We start from the raw sequence: 18,674 nt of genomic DNA on the forward strand, positions 1-18,674 counted from the left end.
CCCTCTGGAAGGAGGCCTCTATCCCCTGAATGAGATCGGGTCTCCTTGAGTGATTTCCGGCCCTCTGTGGTTTCGGCCTTGTTTTTTGGCTGATGAATAAGTGGTGCTTCCAGGCCCCCAATCCTTCTCCCATCGGGACCTTTAAGAGAAGCGTCTCAGGCCACAGCGACGCAGACCCCAGCTCCAGGCTGCACTGTTGCCATGGAGACGGTTGAGGGGGGGACCGGGGAGAGCGTGCGGTTCCGTCTGCGCAGGCGCAGGCCCGAGCAACCGCGTCGCAGCGGAACTGCTGCGATTCAGGCCGAGGGTGCGCGCTCAGACGCGGCGGGAGCACCAGGCAAGCAGCGGCTCCCACCTCCCACGCCCCTCCAGGTGCACTCGGCGCCGCCCCCCTGCACCTGGCCGCGTTGCCCAGGCACTCAGGCCTGTGTCAGAAAAAGAGGGAGGGAGCTGCCCTGGAAAACGTAAGCCCCCCTGCGGATCCTCAGACAGCTCTGGGGAGGGGTCCCGGGGGAAGGTCACTGTGTCCAGCCGGCCAGCAGGCAGCTAGGGCCCCCGAGCCCCTAGCCCCACTCCAGCCTTGCCACATTCGCCGGAACCGGGACTCTAAGCCCTGCGGGTGGCTTTCCAGGGTGGCATTGACGCCGTGCGCTGCAGCCGACCCCATCTCAGGCTCCCTCCTGCCCCAAGACCAGCGTCCAGTGGGCAGCACCATGGCCATGAGCCTTCTGCAGGACTGGTGCCGGGGCCTGGACGTGGACGCGCACAGGGCCCTGCTGGTCACCGGCATCCCGGAGGGCCTGGAGCAGGCGAACGTCGAAGCCTCCCTGCAGCCTTCCCTCCTGCCCCTGGGCACGTTCAGGCTGCGACACATGAAGGCCTTGACGAACGAGAAGGCCCAGGCCGCCCTGGTGGAGTTTGTGGAGGACGTCAATCACGCTGCCATTCCCAGGGAGATCCCGGGCAAGGATGGGGTCTGGAGGGTTCTGTGGAAGGACCGTGCGCAGGACACAAGGGTCCTGAGGCAGATGAGACGCCTGCTGCTGGATGACGGGCCCACTCAGGCCACGGTGGCTGGGACCCCGGGGGAGGTGCCCACTCTTCCCGCTTCGGAGACCCAGGCCCAGGATTCTAGGGAGGTGACACGGCAGGCTGGCTCGCCTCTTGGGGCAGCCAAGAACGCAAGGAGAGGCCGGCGGGGTCGCAGAAACAGAACCAGACGCAACAGGTTGACTCAGAAGGGCAAGAAGAGAAGCCGAGGAGGGCGGCCATCCGCTTCTGCGAGGAGTGAGACCGAGGACTCTTCCGACGAGAGCCTGGGCATCGTGATCGAGGAGATCGACAAGGGCGACCTGAGCGGAGACGAGGACCAGAGCGCGCTGTACGCCACGCTCCAGGCGGCCGCCAGGGAGCTGGTTAGGCAGTGGGTGCCCTGCAGCTCCGAAGGGGAAGAAGACGGTCCCCGCGAGTTCTTGGCTCTGGTCACTGTCACCGATAAAGCCAAGAAAGAAGAGGCAGAGAAGGAGCCAGCTGAGGCCGAATCCATCCCCTTAAACACCAAAGAAGGCAAAAACTGCGTCCCCGACTTAGTGGCCCTGCTGGCTGTGAGAGACACCCCGGAGGAGGAGCTGGTGGACAGCGACGCTTCGGAGAGCGACTCGCAGGAAAGTGAGGACCAAGAAACAGAGGGGTTGGACAATCCCGAGTTCGTGGCCATTGTGGCCTATACCGACCCGTCGGACCCCTGGGCCCGGGAGGAGATGTTGAAAATCGCTTCTGTGATCGAGTCGCTGGGCTGGAGCGACGAGAAAGACAAGCAAGACGCGCTCCGACAGGTCCTGTCCGTCATGTCCAAGGACACTTGCGGGACCCGCGTGAGGGTGGAGGAGGCGGGCCGCGAGGTGGACGCCGTGGTCCTGTGCAAGGCCGGAGACGACGGGGACCTCCGGGAGTGCATTTCCACCTTGGCGCAGCTGGATCTCCCTCCCCAGGTGAAGAAAGCTGGGCGTGGCCTCTTCGGGGGCTGGGGCGAGGACGGTGAGGATGAGGGGGGCCTTCTGGAGCTGGTGGCGCTCCTGGCTGCGCAGGATATGGCGGAGGTGATGAAGGAGGAAAAAGAAAACTCCTGGGAAGGCGGGAAGTACAAATACCCCAAAGGCAAACTGGGGGAGGTATTGGCGCTCCTGGCCGCCCGGGAGAACCTGGGGTCCAACGAGGGGTCGGAGGAGGCTTCGGACGAACAGTCCGAGGAAGAGTCGGAGGACACGGAGAGCGAGGCGTCGGAGCCGGAGGACAGGGCATCCACGAAGCCGCGGGCCAAGAGGGCGCGCACGGCCCCCCGGGGCCTGACTCCGGCCGGCGCGCCCCCCACCGCGTCCGGGGCCCGCAAAACGCGCGGGGGCGGCAGAGGCCGAGGACGGGGCGTCACTCCCGAGAAGAAAGCCGGGAGCCGGGGCTCGGCTCTGGACGACGCCGCGGGAAGCAGGAAGAAAAAGGGGAGCGCGGGCGCCGGTGCCCACGTCAAGGCCGGGGAGGCCAAGGGCCAGGCGTCTACTGGCTCCAAGGCCGCGCGCGGGAAGAAGGCCCGTCGGGGCCGTAGGCTGCCCCCCAAATGTCGCTAGCGGCCACCCAGGCTGTGAGCCGGCCCCGCAGGGCGCCCGAGTGTGCCCTCCCCCCCGCCCTCCCTTTCCCTCCCCTCCTCCCGCCCTCCCTTTCCCTCCCCTCCTCCCTCCCTCCGCAGACGCGACCTCCTCGCTTCACCCGGCGCCCGGGCCGCGTTTGCGGTGTCACGTTCCCCTCTCGGGCCCTCACGGGCCTGGGGCACCAGCGATCCCGACGGAGGAACCCAGATGGATGGAAGAAAGAGAAGTGCTCTCGAAGCAGCGGCGAGGGGCCGAGATGGGCCCCAGGGTTGGGGGGCCCGGTCGCCCCTGGCGGGGGTGTGGGTGGACACCGGGCATCTGCGGAGGCGAGCAGGGCTCTTCATGGCGCTCCCGGAGCCCGAGCCTGGCAGGGGCTGCCGGTCTCTGTCTCCCCCTCCCCAGTCTGACTCGGCCCAGGGTCTGTGATGGAGGTTTGGTCACCAGCCGCGCAGCGCGTGTCAGGGCGCAGCTCCTACCCAGGAGAGGAGATTATTCCAGCAAGGAAAAGTCTGAGAGACTGACTGGGGATGGGAAGGGGAGGAGGAGAAAAGGGGAGAGGAACGGTGGGGGAAGGGAAGGAGGAGGAGGAAGAGCAGAGGGAAGACGCACAGCAGCCTATCCACGGGCCGCCCCTGATACAAAGGAACCAGCCCCAGGCCAAGGCCACCTGCCCCTGACCACAAGTTGAATTTGTCACTTAGATTGCAGTGTTTCCCAACATTCTAATTATTTGCCGACATGTTCCATTTGGGGAAATTCACATAAAATCAAGAGTCTTGGCTCCTCTGGGCTAAGTGGCCCTGGCCCCCTCCCATTGGTCATGGCTCCCCTGGGTCCCCACTCTCCTGTGGAGCTGACCCACCACTCAGCGCTGGCCTTGCAGCCCTAAAGACCTTGAAAGTCCCTAGGTTCACCCCCTGAGTAGATTAAAAGCCAGAGGGGTCCCTGAAGGGCGCGGTGAGGGGCAGCGGCTCACCTAGGCAGTGCAGAAGCTGGCAGTGTGTCTCTCCTTACAGGGGATGAAAAGACCTGGGAGGAAATCCCAACCCTGCCGGGGAGGTTTCCGAGTAGGCAGGGCCGGGGCTATCCAGCTTCAGCACCTGCTGTCCCAAGTGCAGACGCTTCAGCTGTGTGTGATTCCGTGCTGTGCCGTTTGCTTCAGCTCCCCCAACCTCTGCTGAGCTTGATATTTCTCTAGAAATCGGTCTCCATCGGACCCCTTGTTCGTTCCTGCCTTCCTGTCCCTGGGGCAATATGTGTGCTTCCTCGTCCCAATTTACATACCCTGGCAGTAGGGAGCTTGACATGCAAGGAGGGCCCTGCCCTGCTTGTCTCTGGGAAAAAGCAGGGGGGCCGGGGTGCAGCCTCGAAGCCTGGACTGGACTGTCAGGGACACCCAGATGCAGAAGGCAACTGGGAGCGGCTGCAGGGCTTGGGTGCTCCATACTGCAGAGGCTGCCCCTGGACAGTGACCCACCCACCAAGGAGCAGGCTGGGTGAGCGGAGGGCTGGGCACAGCAGCCTGCGTTGTTGCCTGTGGGTGGGGAGGGCCCTAGGTGTGCTTCTCCCGTGTGACTCTAAGCTTCTCTCCCTATGCACTGTGTCACCTGGATCCTCCAGTAAAGTGAAATTCAGCATTGTGCTCTCTCTGTGCTCTGGGCGATGGGGCAGGGGGAGTGTGGAGCATGGGCCGCACATGTCCACAGTCTTGACAGTGGCTCGCCCAGAACACCTGGGAACTGCCCTGTCACTGGTTTACACACACTGCCCTTTGCTGCTTCAAGGTTTGTGTGCCCTGCCTGGCCCTCCCTACCCCCAGCATCATCTCACCCCTTGCAGATCTGGGCTTCCATCCCCACCCTTGACACTTCTCCACTTCCAGCCTTAGCCCTCAGTCTCAGCTCTGAAGCCCTTGGACACCCATGGAGGCCCTAAGTCCGCTCTGGAGTTCCCCTGTGGCCCTAACCCCACCCATCCAATCCTCACCCTCGCTTCCACCCAGATACACTGCCAGGTTGCAGCTGCATGCACCCACCCCCAGTCTCCACCCCTAGCCTCTGCCCTGGACCTCAGTCTCAGCTTTCCATCCTACCTGGGTTTTCTGCCTCCCTCCATCCAGTGTCCCCCCACCATACATGGCTGCCAGAGGCATCCTCTCAGAAGTCACACCTGGGGTCTGATTGTGTTCCCTCCCTTCCCCAAATACCCCAAGGGCTCCTTCGTGTGCCATCACATCTGCAGTTCTTATGACTGTCTAGACATGCTTTGTCCAACTAATCATGGGGGTACACTGGATTTACATGTAATTAAGATTAAATAAACTTATACATCCATGTCCTCAGTCTTCCCAGCCACATCACAAGTGCTCAAGAGCCACACGTGGCCAGCGGCTACCACACTGCTCAGAGCTGGTGCAGGACACTGCCACCACCGCAGGCAGCTCTCTTGCACAGCTCAGGTCTACACCCTGCCCCCATCTCACCCTCTCCCTCATCTCCCACTGCCCTCTCTGTGTCTCACGTGGCTTCAGCCACCCAGGTCTCCAGGACACACGAGGCATATTCCCGCCTCAGGGCATTTGCACTGCTCTTTCTTTGCACCGGAGTGCCCTTCCCCAGGCTGTGGCCATGGCTCCGACCTGGACGGTCATTTGGACCTTTCTTCAAATGTCACATTCCCAGGGAGAGCTTCCCCGACCACCTACGAATATGTAACCCTTGGGCCAGGTGCGGTAGCTCACACCTGTAATCCCAGCACTTTGGGAGGCTGAGGTGGGTGGATCACGAGGTTAGGAGTTCGAGACCAGCCTGGCCAACATGGTGAAACCCTGTCTCTACTAAAACTACAGAAATTAGCAGGGCTAGGTGGTGGGCACGCCTGTAGTCCCAGCTACTCAGGAGGCTGAGGCAGGAGAATTGCTTGAACCCAGGAGGCAGAGGTTGCAGTGAGCCGAGATCATGACGATGCACTACAGCTGGGGCAACAGAGCCAGACTCCGTCTCAAAAAAAAAAAAAAAGTAACCCTTTCTGCACTTTCTTCCCTTATTTTTCAGAGCGACTACTGCCCCCCATGCTCTCATTTCTCAGTAGCGCGCCTACTGTACCTGTCAGGGGGGTTAAAAGAGGAAATTGGTGACTGGGGTGTTTACAATCAGTAAGTGCAAAAACAGGGATGTCGGTTTGTCCCGATGTTAGCAACGCAGGGAGCTGCTCCCTCCCGAGGGCTGGGGGAGCCGCGTGGGAAATGCTGCTGCCCAGAGCCCGGGTATGCGGCTGCCAAGTTCCACGCACCAGACTGGCTTGCCTGAGGAGGGACCCGGGAGCCCCTGGTTCACCGCAGTGACGGCAGCTGCTGCCGCCACCACGGCCCGAGCATTCCTGAGATGGCGTCCCCTTCCTCCTGCTTCCCAACTTCCCCCAGCGCCCCGTGGGCTCGCAGCAGCATCAGCCGCTGCAGGAGACCCCGAGCGGTTGCTGTGGGGACCCACGCGGCATGGGGACAGGTGGGCGTGGCAGGGAGGGCCGCCGCAGAGCGGCTCAGGGCCAGCTCCATAGGGAGAAAGTGTAGCCTGGCCTGTCCTCTTCTTGTCCCCAGACCCAGCAGGGTGCCTGGCACGCGGCGGCTGCTGTTATTTGTGGAATGATTGACCACGGGGACCGGGGGAGTCAGACCCCAGATAGGTCTCGTGGGAAATGTGCTGGAAAAAAAACATTCTTTTCATTCCCTCGTTCCTGGAAGGAGTGCGCCGAGGGGGTGGGGAGGAGCGTTTGGAGTCGAAGGAGCAGCCGCATAAAGGCCTTGAGGTCCCGCACAGAAGGGTCCCGGGGCGCAGAGACCAGCACAGGCGGCAGCAGCTCGGTCTGTCCCGCGCGCCTCTGGGGACGGGTGGAACGGAGCGCGGCTGCCCCCTCCTGGAAGAGAAGGCGACGGTCTGGGAGGAGCCTGCGGCGCAGTTTGAGGAATCCAGATTTATCCGGGACCGACTCGTCTCAGGCCCTGTTCTAGGTGCAGGAAACAGGACCCTCCCGCAAGGGGCATGCGGTGGGGAGGCTGCGGTTAGCTCCCTGGATGAGGACGAAATCCATGCATTAAGGAGTGAGACCTGCTGGGGACAAAAGTCCGGCAGGCAGGGGCCAGAGGAGGGCCGGGGCAGGAGAGGGTATAAATCAGGTGGCCTGGGAAGCCCTCAGTGAGAAAGTGACAAGTGTAGTGGCGCGATCACGGCTCACTGCAGCCTCGAACTGGGCTCAAGCTATACTCCCACCTCAGCCTCCCTCTTAGTAGCTGGGACCTACCACAGGCGCACGCCGCCAAGCCTCGCTACTTTTTATATTGTTTTTGTAGAGACGGGGTCTCTCAATGTTGCAAAGACCCGAAGGAGGTGAGGGGGTGCCGTCAGCGGATGCGGGGGCGGGGGGCGGGAAGCGCATGATGGGGACAGGAAGAGCCTGGGCAAAAGCCCCAAGCCAAGGGTGTGACTATAGGGGCTTATTAATGTGTAATTAGTAATTACTGCCCCTCCCAAGTCAGGCTAAACGCTGCTGCAGCGGAGGCAGAGTGACGCCAAAGAAGGCCTCCTGCCTCCATGGTGGTCGCTGTCTGGCTGGATTTTCACGTGAGGCAGCAAATGCGCGTGAAGAGGTTGCTGGGGTGGGGGTGGGGAGGTGTGCAAACTGGCAGGGCCTTTGGGCCCCATTAAGCGCTGGGGAACCACGGGAGGGGTTTGAGCAGGAGCGGGAGAGGTTTGTGTTTTAGGTCAGCGGGGTGCAGGGTGCAAGGCTGGAGCAGGAGGAGGCCGAGGCAAGAACCTGGGAGAGAGGGCTAAGGCCGGCCCGCCGCAGGGTGGTGGGGTTGGCAGGCAGTGGGCGTAGGGGTTTGCAGGAGCCTGATTTGAGCTGAGCAGGCGACTGGCGGGCTGAGATTGTGTGCGTGTTTGTGTCTCTGTGTGCATCTGCGGGTGAGCACATTCGAGTGTATATGTCTGTGCGTCTTTATTTGGCTCTGTAGAGAGGAGGGCAGGATGGAGGAGGGAAGAGGATGAAGGCAGATTTTCACCCCCATTTCCCAGATAGAGAAACGAGGCTCAGAGAGTCAAGGAAGGGAGCTCGAACCCAGGTTTGTCTTACTCTAGGGCCCCCTCGAATAATTGGCCTCCCCGACCCCAGGGGAGGGACGGAATGATCCTCCTTCGAGAGTGAGACCGAGGCATCCCGGGGTCCAGACCCTTCCTCTCCCCTTTCCTCCCCCAGCCCACCTCCCCACCTCGAGGTATACCTGGGTCCGGACCTTCCAATTTGCCCCAGAGGCTGAACGTGTCTTGGCTCCTCGGCCTGCTTAAGCGAGGACAGGAGCGATCCCCAGACTCCGGGGAATGTGGCCACATCCTAGAACTGCCGGGAGGGAAGAGGGGCTACAGACGACGACCCTTCCTGTCGCCCCCGCCAACCTACGACTCCAGAACGGGCGAGGAGTCAGCGCGACTTGCTGTGCCCGCTATTTCCACCAGGGGGCGCGCCAGGACCGCAGTTTAAAATCGTGCGCCCCACCGCGCTTCCCTAGCGCTCGGGTGCTCAGGGCACTGGTCCAGTGCCTTAAAGGGACAACGCGCGGTGGCTCAAGCCTGTAATCCCAGCACTTTGGGAGGCCAAGACGGGCGGATCACGAGGTCAAGAGATCGAGACTATGCTGGCCAATATGGTGAAACCCCGTCTCTACTAAAAATACAAAAATTAGCTGGGTGTTGTGGCGTGCGCCTGTAATCGCAGCTACTCGAGAGGCTGAGGCAGGAGAATTGCTTGAATCCGGGAGGCAGAGGTTGCAGTGAGCCGAGATTGTGTCACTGCACTCCAGCTTGGCGCCTGGCGACAGAGTGAGACTCTGTCTCAAAAAAAAAAAAAAAAAAAGGCCGGGCGCGGTGGCTCAAGCCTGTAATCCCAGCACTTTGGGAGGCCGAGGCGGGTGGATCACAAGGTCAAGAGATCGAGACCATCCTGGTCAACATGGTGAAACCCCGTCTCTACTAATACAAAAAACTAGCTGGGCATGGTGGCGCGTGCCTGTAATCCCAGCTACTCAGGAGGCTGAGGCAGGAGAATTGCCTGAACCCAGGAGGCGGAGGTTGCAGTGAGCCGAGATCGCGCCATTGCACTCCAGCATGGGTAATGAGCGAAACTCCGTCTCAAAAAAAAAAAAAAAAAAAAGGTGGGGGGGACAACGCTCCCTGGTCTGTGGACGCCAGGCTGGGGAAAGTGAGCTTTCCTGCAAGACAACCGTTCTCAAAGTGAGGTCCAGGACCAGCTGTGTCTCCTAGGGACTAGATACAGATTCTAGAGCCCAATCCAGACCTACAGAACTCCTTTTGGGGTGGGGCCCAGCAAGCTGCGTTTTCAAAGGACCCCCAGGTACCTGCGATGCGGGACCAGTTTGAGAACCACGGCTGTGGGGTCTGATGGTCTCTAGGACCCCTAGGGTCGCGGTTGTCAGCCCCGGCTGCCCATTGCTTGGAATCACCCGGGAAGCTTTAGGGACTGTTGTTACCACAGCCATGCCCTGCACCATTCAGAGATTCCGAGAGCGGTTCCCATGTGCAGGCTGGGCATAGGCTCTGGGTCATTCCAGGGGCAGCCAGGGTGGGGATCGCTACCCTAGGGTCCCTGTCTGGGCTCAGGTGTGCAGTGAAGAGCTGGCCGCTCCTGATACCTAGGCAGAAATAAGACGAGATGGCCTCACAGACACATCACACCCTCTTCAGTTCCTCTAGCAGTGCTGGGAGGAAAGCTCTGCTATGATCTCCATTTTCCATGATGATGTGGAGGCACAGAGAGGTCAAGTAACCAGCCCAAGGTCACACAGCTTGCAAGGGGCGGCGCTGGGGGAGTCAGGCAGCCGCAGCCGGGCTCCAGACCCCTCCCCCCATCTCTAACCATTTCCTCTTCTCTTGTCACACCCTGTGAGCCTGGGAGGGGGACCCAGAAAGCTCCCCCGACCACATCTCAGGGCAGCATCTCTCCCTGTCATGTCTGAGTTCTGCAATCACCTGTGGCCTCTCACTTTTCTCTTTAGCGACAGTGAGGGGTGGCTGGACTGGTCCGGATGAAGGCTGATTTGGAGTCAGATCTCTGATTTGAAACCATACCCCAGAGGCATTGGCTGTCTGCCTCCAGGGGACTGGCTCTGCAACCCCCTTGACTTAAAAATACTGAAGCCTCTATTGCTGTCTCATCTCGAGTTACTCAAGGGCTCACACTGAAGATGCTGGAATGGAGTGCAGAACGTCACGTTCACTCAAGAGGGAAACAGACTCTGGCGGGAGACAGATTTGGCGGAAGTGTCGGGGATATTCAGAGGGGGTGGGAGGATCCAAACCTTGTGTGTGATTGACACGTGTGTCTCTGAGTGTATGTGTGTGTGTGTGTACACTTAGGGGTGTGTGTGTGAATTGTGTCTGAGTGTCCCACTGTGCATATAGGTGTGTGTTCCTCCTTCAGCCATTAAGTGTGTATGGGTGTCTGTGTCTACCTGAGTGAATGTGTGTGTGCATGAGTAGGTGTATATGACTGCACATAGTGTGTCTGTATTGATCTGTGTTTGTACGCAGGCTGGTATGCACGTATGTGTCTAGGCTGATGAGTCTTGGGACACGGTGTTTAACATGGTGGGTTTGTGAACACTTTTTGTTTTTTTTGGTTTTTTTGAGACAGAGTTTTGCTTTTGTTGCCCAGGCTGGAGTGCAATGGGGAGATCTCGGCTCACTGCAACTTCTGCCTCCTGGGTTCAAGCAATTCTCCTGCCTCAGCCTCCCTAGTAGCTGGGATTACAAGCGCCCTCCACCATGCCTGGCTGATTTTTGTATTTTTAGTAGAGACGGGTTTCATTATGTTGGCCAGGCTGGTCTAGAACTCCTGACCTCAGGTGATCCACCCGCCTCAGCCTCCCAAAGTGTTGGGATTACAGGCGTGAGCCACCACACCAGACTTTTCTGTGTGCTGCTATGAGTCTGTGTATCTGTGACTTTGTGAATATGTGTGTGTTTGTGGCATGGCTGCACGTGTGTGTGATGGGGGAGGGTCTCTGACTATAATGTGTGTGCATGTCTGTGTCTGTATGTGCATCTGTGAGTCCTTGTATGGGCCGTAACCCGTGTGTGTGTGTGCATGTCTGTGTCACTGAGGGAGAGAGAACACTCTACTCACAGGGTGGCAGATACGAATGAAATCCACACAGCTCACACTTTGAATCTGATTTGGTTCCGTCATTCAGGGCCCCGCCCTACCTCCACTGCCTTCCTTCCTACCCCAGTCACCCTGGTTCCAGGACCAAGAGACAAGGAGATACACTCAGCTGGTTTTGGACGAGGTTTTTGGAGAAGGCCATCGCATACCTCCTCACGAGCCCCTGACGTAGGTCCTCTGTCCCAGCCGTCTGAACCTCTCCTGATGTCTCTCACCATCTCTGCTTCTCCCCTGTCCTTCCACCTTGCAGATCCCCAGCAAGGTGAGGCCTCTCGGCCTATGGGAAGCAGTCCTCCCGCCCCCAGACTGGCACCCAGAGCCTCCTCCACAGACAGCTCCAGATGTTCCCTGCTGTATTAGTCTGTTGTCGCACTGCTGTAAAGAACTACCTGGGTGGGCTGGCCGGGCACAGTGGCTCATGCCTGTAATCCCAGCACTTTGGGAGGACGAGGCAGGCAGATCACAAGGTCAGGAGTTTGAGACCAGCCTGACCAATATGGTGAAACCCCGTCTTTAATAAAAATACAAAACTTAGCTGGGCATGGTGGCATGCACCTGTAGTCCCAGCTACTTGGGAGGCTGAGGCGGGAGAATCGCTTGAACCCAGGAGGCGGAGGTTGCAGTGAGCTGAGATCGTGCCTCTGCACTCCAGCCTAGGCAACGGAGCAAGACTCCATTTCAAAAAAAAAAAAAAAAACTACTCGAGACTGGGTAATTGATAAAGAAGAAAGGTTTAATTGGCTCATGGTTCTGCAAGGCTGCCTAGGAAAGCTGCTGGGGAGGCCTCAGGAAACTTACAATCATGGCGGAAGGCAAGGGGAAGCAGGTACGTCCTACATGGGCCTAACAGGAGGAGGGCAGGCGTGGGCTTCCTGCTGTCTGTTCCCAGGCGAGCTGTGTGGCCAGTGCTTACTTCTCTGTTCTTCACTGTAATACACTGTAACCATGAGCACAGCTGCTTTTCTGAGTTCTCTGAGTCTTGAGTGGTCTTGGGCAGCCCCCTACACCATCTGCCAAGCACATGCCTGGTGGTGGGCACAGCTGGAATTCAAACCTGTCTCTCTCTCTCTTTTTTTTTTTTTTTTTTTAAGATGGAGTCTTGCTCTGTTGCCCAGGCTGGAGTGCAGTGGGATGATCTCAGCTCACTGCAACCTCCGCTTCCCGGTTCAAGCGATTCTCCTGCCTCAGCCCCCTGAGTAGCTGGGATTACAGACGCATACCACCACACCCGGCTAATTTTTGTATTTTTTTTAGTGGAGACGGGGTTTCACCGTGTTGGTCATGCTGGTCTTGAACTCCTGACCTCACAATCCATCCACCTCAGCCTCCCAAAGTGCTGGGATTACAGGCATGAGCCACTGTGCCCGGCCAAATCCCTGTCTCTTTATCCCTCGTTGGTTCTAAGAGGAAAACGAAGGTAGGATTTCAGCTCTGGGCAGAGGAAGGAGGTGAAGTAGGGAAAGAAAACCTTATTCAGTCTTTGCTCCCTCGGTTCCAGGATCGCAAAGAGGTGCTGCCGCAAACCTTTCCCTCTTACGGTTTTCACAGAGGACATTTTCCCCTTGTGTGCCCGTAGCCTTCTCTCTCCACAGAGAATCCCCTATTCCCTGAGATAATTCAAAATCACTTCTGCTTTTTAGAAAAGTCCCATGGTTCATTAAAAAATTAAGACGTGTCAAAGCATTTCACTCATACCACTGAACAGTGGCATAATTCAACCAGTGACATTCAGCGAACGATGGCTTTCACACACACACAATGTAAAGTGACATAACCGCGTGGTGCACGAGGTGACCGGCTTCATAAAGATGGAGGATTTCTAGCATACCACAGGCTGCCACAGGCTCACGTTTGAAGCATCAGGGTGACTTCACTGTGCTGGCGAGACAGCCCGAACCCTGTGAATGCCCACGGATAGGGGCGTGATCAAGAGAGCCACGGTCCGCCACACACGGGATCTTCTGCAGTCTTGAAAGGATGGACTGGAGAGTTTCCACTGGGACCTTTTGAGTGAACACAGTGAGAGGCAAGAAAACTTTATACACTATGACCCTTCCCCCTTTATTTGATAAGAAATAAAATGCTCCCTACAACCTCTGTAAGTATCTACATAGGTGTCTGTTTTAAGATTTATTGTTATTAATTTGTTTTTGAGATGGAGTCTCGCTCTGTTGCCCAGGCTGCAGTGCGGTGGCACGATCTCAGCTCACTGCAACCTCCGGCTCCCGGGTTCAAGCAATTCTGCCTCAGCCTCCTGAGTAGCTGGGATTACAGGCGTGCCCGCCACCACACCTGGCTAATTTTTGTATTTTTACAAGAGATGGGGTTTCACCGTGTTGGCCAGTCTGGTCTCGAACTCCTGACCTCAGGTGATCCGCCCGTCTCGGCCTCTTAAAGTGTTGGGATGACAAGCGTGAGCCACTGTGCCCTGCTGTATCTCTTCTCTTGCTAGGACCCAGTCACTGGACCTACAGCTCATCCCAGTTCAGCATGACCTCATCCTCACTGAGGTTCTGAGTAGACACGAACTTTGAGAGACACAATTCAACACAGCACAACCCTGTACTAAAAGCTGGGGCACGACAGGGAGCAGAACAGATGGAAAGTCCCCACCCGCAGAGCTGACAGTCTATTGAGAAGACACAGACAATAAACGAGGTAAGGAAATAAGCTATTTATTGTGTCAACCTGGAAAAAAATACATCAGAGAAAAACATTTTAGTAGCAGGAAGCCATTCAGGAGTAAGCACAAAGGGTTATAACCCGGGACGCAGAGCTACGGCAAGCCACAGATGCGTCTGAGGAGGGGCAGACAAAGGGAGGCTTTTCTTGGCCAAAAAGAGCAGCTCACATAAGCTGCTTGAAAGCAGTTTATTGATTTCAGAGGCTCAAACCCAGAGTTGGCGTGATTGGTGGGGATGCTGTTACTGGGTAGGCGTTCTTTGTTTTCTTTATTCTTTTTTTTTTTCTTTTTGAGATGGAGTCTTGCTCTGTTATCCAGGCTGGAGTGCAGTGGTGTGATCTCAGCTCACTTGCAACCTCCACCTCCCAGGTCCAAGCGGTCCTCCTGCCTCAGCCTCTCGAAGAGCTAGGATCACTGGGGCTCTCCGACATCCCCAGCTAATTTTGTGTGTGTGTTTTAGTAGAGATGGGGTTTCACCGTGTTAGCCAGGCTGGTCTTGAACTCCTGATCTCAAGTGATCCACCTGCTTCGGCCTCCCAAAGTGCTGGGACTACAGGAGTGAGCCACCGCGCCGGGCCACTTCCAGATATTTTTAATGCTCATAAAGTATACAGGAATATATGCAATTTTTTCCTTACTTTCTACACAAATAGTAGCATTCTATGCATAATGATCCTTACTTTGCTTTTTTCACTTAATATTAGAGCTTGGACATCTTTATCAGCACATTGAGACCCTCCTCATGCTTTTTTTTTGTTAAATTGTGTAGCAGTACACTGTGTGAATGAACCACATTTGAAATCAGTCCCCTGTTATTGGGCATTCAGGTTGTTCTCCATCTTTTTCTTGTATTTACTTTCTTTTAGACACAGTTTCACTCTGTCACCCAGGCTGCAGTACAGTGGTGCGATCTCAGCTCACTGCCACCTCTGTCTCACAGGCTCAAGCAATTCTCCTGCCTCAGCCTCCCGAGTAGCTGGAATTACAGGTGTGCGCCACCACGCCCAGGTAAGTTTTTTTTTTTTTTTTTGAGATGGTGTCTTGCTCTGTCACCCAGGCTGTAGTGCAGTGGCACGATCTTGGCTCACGGCGTCCTCCGCTACCTGGGTTCAAGCGATTCCCCGGCCTCAGCCTCCTAAGTAGCTGGGACGAGAGGTGTGCGCCACCATGCCCGGCTAATTTTTTTGTATTTTAGTAGAGATGGGGTTTCACCATGTTGGCCAGGATGGTCTCCATCTCCTGACCTCATGATCCGCCCACCTTGGCCTCCCAAAGTGCTGGCATTACAGGCATGAGCCATTGCACCCAGCCAAGTTTTGTATTTGTAGTAGAGATGGTGTTTCACCATGTTAGCCAAGCTGGTCTTGAACTCCTGACTTCAAGTGATCCTCCTACCTTGGCCTCCTAAAGTGCTGGGATTACAGGTGTGAGCCACCGCTCCAGCCTGAATTGCTGTGTTTAAAAGAAAGCAGGGAGGCCAATGGGGCTGGCAGCTCATCGTGGTTTTAATCATATCTCTGATGATGAATGATGAGGATCTTTTTATGTGCTTTGAATAAATAGGCATATTTTTAGAATCTAGCCTTAGTTTAAGTTTGTAACTGTATATACTAAAGATATGAAACTCCCGCATCCCCCAATTAAAACCTTTTCCTTAATTTTAATTGTGAATCTTTACAGAGAGCCAAAAAGGTGTGTCATTTTACAGGGGGCTGTTCCAAACACTTTATATGAATGAACTCGCTTCATCCTTACAGCACCTCACATGGAAGATAAGCACAGCTCACATTTGTTGAATATTCGCAATGCAGTGTTCTAAGATCTTTACTTGAATTCACTCCTCGAATCCTCACCTCCTTGTGAGATTGGTACTAGTCTAATAATTACCATTTTATAGATGAGGAAACTGAGACACAGAGAAGTTAATTACTCACCCAAAGCCACACAGCCAGGAAGTGCTGACACCCGGGGAGTCTGACTGCTGATATGACATTCCTTTTTGTGTGTGTGTGAGATAGGGTTTTGCTCTGTCACACAGGCTGGGGTGCAGCGGTGCAATCATGGCTCACTGCAGCCTTGAACTCCTTAAAACCAATATTCTAACTTTAATAAGCAAAACATTCTACAGTGAAATGGTAATGATGTATGTGCAGCAAAATGATGGGTGATTCCCACCCCCCAAATCTATCAAGTTTTTCTATAGTAATTATACATTACCTTTGTGGTCGGATAAAGAATGTCTATGGCCGGGTGTGGTGACTCACGCCTGTAATGCCAGCACTCTGGGAGGCCGAGGCAGGTGGATCACCTGAGGTCAGGAGTTCGAGACCAGCCTGGCCAACATGGTGAAACCCCGTCTCTACTCAAAAGACAAAAATTAGCCAGCTGTGGTGGCAGGCTGTAGGGTCCAGCCCTACAGGGTCCTGTGAGCCCCTTCCTGCTGGTGTGGAGATGAGAAACTAAAAATAAAAGACACAAGACACCGAGAAAGAGAAAAGAGAGTTTGGGCTGGGGGGTCCACTGCCAACCGAAGCTCGGAGTCTGGCAGTGGCACCGAGTGCCTGGACACTCTGACTTTTTTTTTTTTTTTTTTGAGAAGCAGTTTTGTTGTCGTTGCCCAGGCTAGAGTGCAATCGTGATCTCTGCTCACCGCAACCTCTGCCTCCCAGGTTCAAGCGATTCTCCTGGCTCAGCCTCCTCAGTAGCTGGGACTACAGGCACATGCCACCACACCCCATCTAACTTTTGTATTTTTAGTAGAGATGGGGTTTCACCATGTTGACCAGGATGGTCTCAATCTCTTGACCTCGTGATCCGCCTGCTCAGCCTCCCAAAGTGCTGGGATTACAGGCGTGAGCCACTGCGCCCAGCCGGGACACTCTGATTTTTATTGAGTACAAAGCAGGGGGCAGGGAAGGTAGGCTGAGGTAATGGTGGTCGGTGATAGGGTCAGGGAAATCATGTGCCTTGGAGATAGGGGGCCCAGGACTTTCAAGTAGCCAAGACAAGGAGAAAACCTAATGTGTCAGCGCTCTTTGCATATTTGTTAGAAATATCGAGGACGTAAAGATTATGCTACTATTATTCTTATCCTCTAAGAAAAAGAGAAACCAGGTGCAGAAGCAGGGCATGAGAGTGGACGCGGAACGTGACCACCGAAGCCCAGCATCACACAGACAGTTAAGCCCCTGGATGTCTGTGGGTCTCCCTGACAGCCATCAGGCCTTGCCACAAGAGCTTGGAGAAGCGGAGTTTTCTCCTAACTTCCCCAGGATGGAGACGTCTCAGCCATTTTGAATGTCTCCTTCCCTAGCTGGCGAAACAGCGGGCGCTTTCCCAGCGCTGGGGCCGCCGCACAGCCGAGGCGCCCTCCAGCAGCCCTTATGCGGGCGTGACAGAGGGCTTAGAGCACCTTGCCTTAGGGTCACTTTGTTCACAATGTCACCTCAGTTCTGTAAGGTCTGTTCTTGCGGAGTTTAAAAGGAAAGAAACTGAGGCCAGCACAAAAAGATCCAATGCGAAGGAATTTATTCAGGCTCCTGGACGAGGTTCTGCGGTCCGACAGGAGGGAACAGAGAAGTCACATGGACGCCGCTCAGACATGGGGTTTTATAGGGAGTGAAACAGCTCAATTGGGTGTGGGAGAGCAGGACTGCTATTGGGTAAGTTACAAGCCTTGACCAAGGACTTGGCTTGTTGTTGGTTGGAATTACTCGGCTGCTATTGGTTGTTAAGACTTGGCTGCTATTGGTTGTTAAGACTTGGCTGCTATTGGTTGTTAAGACTTGGCTGCTATTGGTTGTTAAGACTTAGCTGCTATTGGTTGTTAAGACTTGGCTGCTATTGGTTGTTAAGACTTGGCTGCTATTGGTTGTTAAGGCGCTATGGTTACAGCACCTTGTTTGCATACTGGACTTTTTAAGGGAAGGTCAGGCTGTGTGAGCATGGGAGAAGGGAACATGCCTGAGCATGTCTGAGCTTGCCTGAGCTCTTGAAAAAGAAGGGGGGATCTGCGTCCATGCTCCCAGCGAGGCTACCAGCCTTACAATTTCCATGCTTCATAACCCGATAGTCATTAGTACAATTAAAGGTTGTATTGACTATATATCTTTATGATTATTAGTAACTATAAGATTATATATGATTATATAAATACAATATATGTAAAAAAGTGCCTATATTTCTAATTCTTTTCTAAATCAACATTTATATGGGAACAGGGTGAGGCTTCACACCCTTGCCACGGCACTTGAGGGGGTTTCCCCCCACAGCAGGTGCCTGTGATCCCAGCTACTCAGGAGACTGAGGCAGGAGAATTGCTTGAACCAGGAGGTGGTGGATGCAGTGAGCCGAGATTGCGCCACTGCACTCCAGCCTGGGCGACAAAGAAAGACTGTGCCTCAAAAAAAAAAAAAAGAAAGAAAAGAAAAAAGAATGTCTATATAAATGGTGCCGGAGTTAAAAAAAAAAAAAAAAAAAAAAAAGCCAGTGGACTAAGTAGGGTGAGATGGACGTGGAGCATTTTAATGGAAATACTTGTTCTAGCCAAGGGGGCAGGGGAAAAGAGGAAAGATATCCAAATGATTCATTTTTCTTTTCAACCTCTAAGCTAAAAACCTTTCCCCAGGGTGAGTGGGTGGCTCTGAAAGATGGCCATTCCTGCGGAAATCTTGTTTCAGTTGGAAAGAGATCTCTCTACTCCTGGATCAAACGTTTCTGTTTCTAACTAGAATGACCCCTGGGTCCTAAAGTCCTACATAGCCTATTTCATTTAGGGTTTAAATGTATATGATTCTTTTTTTGTTTGTTTTTGAGACAAAAACAACTCGCTGTGTTGCTCAGGCTGGAGTGCAGTGGTGCGATCTCGGCTCACTGCAACCTCCAGGTTGTGGGTTCAAGCGTTTCTTCTCCTGCCTCAGCCTCCCAATTAGCTGGGATTACAGGGATGAGCCATCACACCCAGCTGATTTTGGATTTTTAGTAGAGACAGGGTTTCAGCATGTTGGCCAGGCTGGTCTCGTAAATGTACGTGCTTCTTGCTTCCTTTGTGTGACATCTTCCAAGCCCACAATATGATTTTCCCCATAACAAGAGAATATGATTTTTCCCATAACACA

At 55.1% G+C, this 18,674-nt stretch overlaps 1 protein-coding gene across 1 annotated transcript; it reads left to right on the top strand.

The window, feature by feature from the left end:
- The first annotated feature begins 456 nt into the window (after window positions 1-456).
- PNMA8B (paraneoplastic Ma antigen family member 8B) lies at window positions 457-2,621 on the top strand. Its single transcript, XM_012446777.3, has one exon. It carries the CDS (start codon window positions 714-716, stop codon window positions 2,619-2,621), a length of 1,908 nt encoding a protein of 635 aa, XP_012302200.2. The 5' UTR covers window positions 457-713.
- The last annotated feature ends 16,053 nt before the right edge of the window (window positions 2,622-18,674 follow it).

Source organism: Aotus nancymaae, unplaced genomic scaffold (assembly GCF_030222135.1).
Source record: "Aotus nancymaae isolate 86718 unplaced genomic scaffold, 86718_ANA_hifiasm-v0.15.2.pri h1tg000028l, whole genome shotgun sequence".
Lineage (NCBI taxonomy): Eukaryota > Metazoa > Chordata > Mammalia > Primates > Aotidae > Aotus > Aotus nancymaae.